This window comes from Fukomys damarensis, unplaced genomic scaffold, assembly GCF_012274545.1.
Source record: "Fukomys damarensis isolate Sample0158 unplaced genomic scaffold, DMR_v1.0_HiC HiC_scaffold_27, whole genome shotgun sequence".
Taxonomy (NCBI): domain Eukaryota; kingdom Metazoa; phylum Chordata; class Mammalia; order Rodentia; family Bathyergidae; genus Fukomys; species Fukomys damarensis.
Window position 1 is genome coordinate 28,000,479 of NW_022900939.1, and position 8,048 is coordinate 28,008,526.

At 37.7% G+C, this 8,048-nt stretch overlaps 1 protein-coding gene across 1 annotated transcript in view; it reads left to right on the forward strand.

The window, feature by feature from the left end:
• The window catches only part of Auh (AU RNA binding methylglutaconyl-CoA hydratase), a 177,093-nt gene that overhangs the window by 482 nt on the left and 168,563 nt on the right, over positions 1-8,048 (forward strand). Inside the window, exon 2 of the mRNA XM_033756824.1 lies at positions 258-440. Within this exon, the coding sequence (XP_033612715.1) occupies positions 258-440 (183 nt within the window). The remainder of the gene's footprint in view (positions 1-257; positions 441-8,048) is intronic.

The window sequence follows — 8,048 nt, forward strand, 5'->3', positions numbered from 1 at the left end:
GCGGGCGGCTTGGGCTCCATCCGGGTGCGCGGCGCTCACCTGCCTGGAGTCGAGCTGCAAGGTCGCGTAGGGGCGGTGCGGTCGGAGTCAGTCCGCTCTGGCACCGCCTGTGAGGCTGCAGACGCTTCAGGGAGGATGCCCTTTTACTCTGTAGAACCTGTACTCCAGCAGTTTTTCCTGGTGCCCATTTTATTTTTAAAAAGTTAGTTTTGTTTCACTTCAGTTCAGTGATGTTGAGCACTTTTTGTGTTGCTGAGCTCTGGGGGCGGATAATGTGGATGAGATTGGTTTTGCCCTTGAGCAAGCCTATGTTGGGAGGAGGAGATGCCATTGGCAGTACATTGCAGAGGGCGGGAGGCTGTGGACGCGAGTGAGCGGCAGAGGAAATACTGACGATGAAGCTTGGTTCCTTCCGGTTACAGTGCTGGGAAAAGCTGAAGGTAGCGAGGGTGGAACAGCACGTCGCTCAGGTTAAGCCAGAGGACCAGGCACTTAATTTTGGCATTCATTTATTGAGCACCTGTAGTCTGTTAGGCAAAAGGAAAAGGAGTAAGTCAAGCTTTTCAAGAAGCACTTGGAAGTATAGTGAAGAAGACCTAGAGGTGCTAAGTTTAAAGGCCGGGTGAGGGCAGAGAGCTTCAATACTTGGAGGTCAGGGGTTCCAACGCAGTGTTTAATAAACAGGCAGTGGATAGTGAGGGTTTCTGGCCAAATTCCTCTGTGCTTCAGCTGACTCATGTGCAACATAGGAAAAATAATACTAACTATAAGAGCGTGTGAAGAGTTGATGAGATTGTTAATATACTGTGACCGCTGTATGTAGCATGTAGCACATAGTAAGTGCCCAGCAGTATGAAGTTTTATTTCTTGTTTATTAATCCAGTCACAAAGGAATGGTCAAAGTGTTGGAAATGTGAACACATGTATTTGGAAAATATTACAAGGCAGGTGTGGCTGCGGTATGGCTTGAGAAGCACAATAGTAACAAATTCAGATGAAAGATTGGACAGGGTCCTGAAGCCACAGTCTTGGTTAAGCTTAGCTGTGCTGGATTTCAGTTACATTTGATGTACCAACCGTATGTTAGATGCAAAGGGATTGCAACTAGTAATATGTACCATATTCTGAATGTTTGAATGAATGCAAAAATAAATTTGCGCGAAATGTCTAGAGAAGTTAGGATCTGAATGGATCAAAAGAAAACAGCATAAAAATAATTTCTAATGTTTTCAGTTTGTCTGAAGTGTCAGTATCAGCTATTAGGACATCATGATTTCTTAATAAAATTAACCTATCCTGCTTTGAGAATTGACAGGAATGACTCTGCAGGCTTGGCTAATGTTACTTATACTTCGCTTTGCTTTGCCACTGAACAGAATAAGTAGTGCAAAGAAAAATGTGAGGTCACAGATGTTATGGATGAGGAAATGTCCCTATGCCTTTGTTTCTCATAGGGGCAAGTGCAAAATCTGGTCGCCTCAGCTGCCTTTAAGAAATATGACAACTGTCCTGGGCCAGAGATGTTCCTAATTGGACTTGCAGCCCTTTATTGATAGGAGTGGGTAAATGCAGAATACATTTAGCTGTCACAGTTCCATATTTGGATTGTTGCAGAGAATATCTGTTCACATAACCTTGTTTCTTAGGTGGTGATTTCTTGCACAACGGTCTGTCCTACAGCATTTTAGAGCAGGAGTCTTGGTCATTGCTTGAAGAGATATCTTCTGGCCTTTTTCATAGGTCTCCTGGCCTCCAGTCATTCTCCGTCCCAGTTTATTCTTTACATTACTGCTAGGGTTACCTCATTGAGGCCTAATAATCATTTCTTGCTCAGTCTCCATTGCCTGCAAAACCTTCTCAACCATTAGGCCTCACAAGTGCTTTTCTCTGCCAGTGAACCTAGGCTTTGCCTTTCCCTGCTCTTTTTCGTGTCTGGGCTTTTGCACAGCCTTCTTGTAGTGACCCCTCCCTTTCCTCTGCCAGCTTTCCTTTGCCTAGCATGGTAAACTCCTACTGTATTTGTGTCTGTTTCAAAGATCACCTCTGTGTACCTTCCACAAAAATAGAGCAACGAATACATAGTGCAGAGTCATTCTTGATTCTTGCTTCCTCATGTCTGGGAGATCTTTCCATGTTCTTTTTCTATGCCAGTCTTCCCTAAGCCAGTCCAGTGTACTGCTGCAACAGTCTACAATATATCTTTTATCATGTTTTTAAAAATGCATTTTCACATATTTTTTGGTTATGTGACTAAGTACTTATTTTCTACCCTGAGATATAATTCATATACCACAATGTGCAGATTTCCCAGTGTCCTGTTGCTTTACTTTATTCACAGTTATGCAGTAACTATCAATACAGTACAGTCTTTGTGCTGTGACTTCCCACTTATCCCTCCCCCAGCCTAAAAAGAGTTTACTCATTTTCTCAATAGTTTGTCTATTGTGATGAAGTCTGTTCTTAAATCTTTTATTCTTTTTGATTTATTGTAAATGGAATTTTCTTAACTTCAGATTGTTCATTGCTAATACAGTTGATTTTTTGTGTATTGATTTGTGTTGTAAAACTTGGATGAACTTTTTCTTTGTTGTAATAGTGTTTTTAGTGGATTTCTTACTACTATCATTTGCAAATAATTTTACTTCTGCCTTTTCCATACGAGTATCTTTTAGCCATTTTTCTTGCAATTTACGTGCCTGGAGCCTCCACAACAGTTCTCAAAATAGTGAGAGCAACATTCCTGATTTTATAAGGAGCATTCAGACTTCACCAGTGTGATGTCAGTGTGTGTGTGAGTATGTGTGTATATATAGTAGAAATATATTATCTATATTGTATTATATATTTCTACTATATACATATATATATATATATATATATGAAAAATATATATTGTGGAAATGCTTTTCAGTTAGGGAACTTCCTTAAATTTGTAGGTTGCTGAGTGAATCTTAAATATTGTCGGATATTTTTCTGAGTCTATTGGGATAATCGTGGTTTACTTGTTGAGTCTGTTGATATAATAAATTATATTATTTTAAAATATTTACCTATACTGCACATTTGAAGTAAGCCGCACTTGCTTACCACTTGTGGTATACATTTGTTTTATATATGGTTAGATATTGTTTGCTTATATTTTGTTTGAGAATTTTTGAATCTGTGTTTATGAAGGTACCAATCTTAAATGTCTGATTTTAGAATGAGGTATGCTAACCTTAGAGAGTGAGCTGTGTTTTCCTTCTGCATTTATTTTCTAGGGATTGTAGAGAAGTGATGTAGGTTTGTTGGTATTTTGGAGGAATTTATCAGTGAAACCATCTGGGTTTGTTGCTTTCTGTATTGGAAGCCTTTAAACTCTGTATATAGCTCGGGCTGGTCTTGAACCTGCAATCCTTCTGTCTCAGCTTCCCAGGTGGAGGTTTTACAAATGTGTGCACCGCCATGCCTGATAATTGTTTTTTGTTTTTTGTTTTGGCAGTACTGGGGATTGAACCCTGTGGCATGCTAGGCAAGTGCCCAAGCTACTTTTACAGCCATCATTGTCCTTGTTTGTTCATTCAGTCATTCTTTTTCTTAGACATTCTCTGTCTCCATGCATGTGTGTATCTCTTTGTCTCTGTGTCTGTCTCTGTCTGTCTGTGTGTTTTTGCTTCCTCCGGTTCTGATCACGCATTTTATATGATTTTATTTTCTTTCTTAGCCTGTCAGTTATACTTCTTTAAATGTTCTTTAGTGATAGCCTTAGAGTTTACAATATACATTTTTAATCTAAATTCGCTTTCAAATAACACTGTACTGCTTCCTGGTAGTGAAAGTATTAGCATGCTCAGTTTTTCCCTCCTGTCCTCTAATAACGTTAGTATTCATTTCCCTTATGTAACTATAATCACCTGTACATAGTTACTATTTTATTTTGAAGGCCATTTAGGAATTATAAATCAAAAAGACTCTCACAGTTTGTATAGTGGAGTTACAATATTGCTTAATATATTCTGTTTTTATTGTAGGAGAGAGCAAATGAAAGATTGTTTTCGAAAATGAGATTTTTCATTATGGTGGATGGGAAAGTACAAATACAGAATGGGAATACTAGATGTGAAAGAAACCTGTTATTGTATATTTGAAATAGAGGTATGCGGTTACATTTATGATTTCAGGTAACCCTAAAACCGTAAGCACCTAATCTTACTTTACACAGATCTCCTAGTTTTGTACACTGAAAGAATATAAAAGCCATGATGCTGCCTTAACAGTGAATACCCAGATCATGGTATACTATAGTAAGCCCACACTCTTTGAAAAAATGGCTGATTTTGTGAATGGAACAGGAAAAGTGTAATAGGAACCTGGAAAATCTGCTTGAGTCAGACATAAGTAAATGTTCAGATTCAGATGGGGGGTATGTAAATGCTATGGATGCTGCCACCCAGAGGGCCATTGGAACATTCAGATGTGTCATGATGCTAATGGATGGTAGACATTGAATGAAGAATCTGCAATGCCAATGGAATGCTTGGTAGTGGGGAGAGGAAAATCTGTGTTTAGACAAGAATAGCAGCGGAAATTCACTAGGTCAGAGCCACTGCAGGAATGATCTTGGCTGCCTAACCTAGGAATCCTTTATCTTTTTCCAGATGAACACCACGTTATCCAAACACCATTTGTTCATCTTTTTCGCACTGATTTGAAACACCATTTTTATCTAAATTTCGAGACATTTTATTGTTTTACTATCATTCTATGTCTTTTACTTATAATGTTATATTAATTAAAATGCTGTGTTGTATTGTAATATGATAGGGCTGGCTTCTTCACCATTGCTCTTCCTTTTTGTGGGGGCGTGCTTCCTGCATTATTTTTCCACATGAACATTGGCATTTTTATGTGTAGTTTCAGAATGGGATTGTGTTGAGTTTATAATTTAGGGAAATATTTATGTTATTTTCCCTGTGTAAGAATGTGGTATGTGTTTTCATTTATTCAAGTCTACTTTTTTGTGTTTCTGTTTTTTGTTTCTTGAGTCAAGGTCTTGTTATGTATTCTAGGCTGGCCTTGAACTCACTAATGTGGCCCAGGCTGGTCCTGAACTCATGGTGATCCTCCTGCCTCAGCCTATCAAGTGCTAGGACTACAGGCATATTTTTTAGTTTTACATGTCTACCAGTAGGATTTGCACAGTTCTTGTTAAGTATGTGTCATTCTGCTTTGCACTCTTCCTCCTTCCGTTCTTTCTTAATGTTAACAAAAATGAGGTGTTTTCTCCATATAGGTCTTCTTCCTCCTTTCCTCACTCATTCTCTCCCTTCTTATTAAGTTATTTTTTTCAGGATATATTAATTTCACGTCAATACTCTTCATGCATCACTGGTAGAAACATTAAGATGGAGTGGCTGCAATAGCAAACAGTCTGGTTACGCCTCCAAAAATAAAACACAAAATCACCATATAATGTATGTTCAAACAAGTAATTGTACACAAGTGTTCAATAATATACCCGTCCCCACAAAAATGAAACAAAATTTGTTTTATCCACTGGTATATGCTATAGCATGGGGAAGCTTGAAAATGCAGAATTAAAGTCACATTACAGAAACCACATTCTATCATTCTATGTCTGTGAAATACCTAGCAGAAGATTAGTAGTTTCCAGAGGTTGGGGGAGATGGGAATGGGAGAAGAGGAATGAAGAGGTTTGCTGTTCTAGTTTGTCTTTTGTCTACCAGTTTTTGGCTTATGTAGCATAACTTTATGTCATCAGAGTTGATAATAGTAAGATTTTGGTCTCATCACAGTTATTAAGTACTTAATCTATAAGCTGACTATACACCATGTTCATAGAGTCATTGATAACCCCTCTGTTGACACTGCCTTTGCTGTGTCTCTGGAAGCAGTCTGCTTACATTGCCACCATTCCCTTGTGATGTCTTCTGCATACCTCTCTGGTTTCTCTTGCTTGGTTTCTCCAAGTATGCTTCTCCCATCTTTTTTTTTAATTGAGATGAAACTCACATTAACATCAAATTTATTTTAAGTTATGTTAGTGTATATTTTAGTGTTTTTTAGTTCATCCACCATGTTGTAGAGCCACTACTGTGATCTAATTCCAGAATACTGTCCTTACCACCTTTCTTTCCCTTTTCTCCTGTCCCTTGTTCCTCTTCTCATTTGAACATTTTCTTCCTCCTTCACAGTATCTATTATACATTTTAGTCTTTACTCACCTTATGGTTTCTCACATCAGAGAAACACTGCGATATTTAAACATGTATCTGATTTATTTCACTTTAAAGTATGGTCTCAAGTATGGTCCATTTAGCTAGAAATGTCTCAAGCTTATCCTTTATGGTAAAGTAGTACTCCATTGTATTAAAAAAAAATCACATCTTCTTTATTGATTCATCCTGCATTGATGGGCATTTGGGCTGTTTCCAAGATTTAGCTAGAACAAATAGTGCCACTATAAATATGAGAGTGCATATATTAATCTTTTTAATTCTTTTGGGAAGATACCAAGAATGGGACTAGCTGAGTGGAATGGAACCTCTAGTCTTAGTTTTTGAGGAATCTTCACACTGATTTCCACAGTGGTTGCATGAGTCTACATTCCCACCAACAGTGAAGAAGGGTTCTTTTTCCCCCACAGCCCTGCCAGTATTTGTTATTGGTTGATTTCTTTGTAATAGGCTTTCTTTCTGGAGTGAGATGGAATCTTAGTGTTGTTTTAATTTGCATCTCTCAAATGACTGGTGATGTTTAATATTTTTTCATATATTTATTTGCTGTTTTTACTACATCTGAGAAGTGTCTATTCATTTCAGATGTCCATTTTGGATTGGGTCTTTAAATTTGGAGTGTCTGATATTTTTGAATTCCTTATATATTCTAGATAGTCCTTTGTCTGAGGAGCAGCTGGCAGAAATTTTTTTTTCCCACTCTGTATTGTCTTTTAATTCTGTTGGTGGTTTCTTTTGCTGTGCAAAAGCTTTTTAATAAGATGAGATCCTAGTTGTTGATTACCCCCTGTTTTCTTGTGTGGGAATGAGGATTTGTTCGTAAAGTCTTTGCCTATAGAAATGTCTTTGAGAGTTCTACCCATTCTATCTTCCAGCACATTTAGTGTTTCTATTTTAATATTCAGATCTTTGATCCATTTCAATTTTAGTTTAGTGCATGGTTAGAGATTGGGCTGCAGGTTTAATCTTTGGCATGTAGAAAGCCTATTTTCCCAGCAGTGTTTATTAAAGAGGTTTCCTTCAAAGGATTGTGTTTGTTTGATCTTTTTGTCAAAGATAAGGTGGCTGAGTGTTTGCAGTTATTTCTTTATCTGTTTCATTGATTCTGTTTTTTGTTTGTTTTTGTTTTTGCCTGTAACATGCTGTTTTTGTGGTTTTTTTCGTTTTTTTTTTTTTGACAGGGTCTCACTACTATGTAGTTGAAACTGACCTGGAACTCACTATGTAGCCCAAGCTGGTCTCGAACTCACAGTGATCTTCCTGCCTCAGGCTCCCAAGTGCTGGGATTACAGGCTTGTGCCACCATACCTGGCTGTCACATGCTGTTTTTATCACTGTAGCTTTGTGTATAATTTCAAGCCAGGGATTGTGATGCTTCCTGCCTCCTGCTTTGCCTTTGTTGCCCAGGATTGCCTTTGCTATTCTTGGTCTACTCTGGCTCCAAATGAATTTTAGGATCATTTTCTGTAATTCTGTGAGGTATTCTACTGGTATTTTGATCAGGATTGCATTAAATCTGTATAACAATTTTGGAAGTATGGCCATTTTTACCAAATTGGTTTATCTTACCTAAGAACAAGGGTTAGCTTTCTATTTTCTAAAATTGTCTTCAGTCTGTTTTTTTTTAGAATGCTGTAGATTTCAAAAGAAGTAAATGTTGTTTTTTTTTTTTACTTATTAGATTGTTTCCTAAGTATTTCATTTATTAATGTGATTGTGAACACTGTAGTTTCCTTAATTTCTCTCTCAGTGAGTTTGTTTTGTATTGGAATGCTGTGTGTGTGTGTGTGTGTGTGTGTGTGTGTGTGTGTT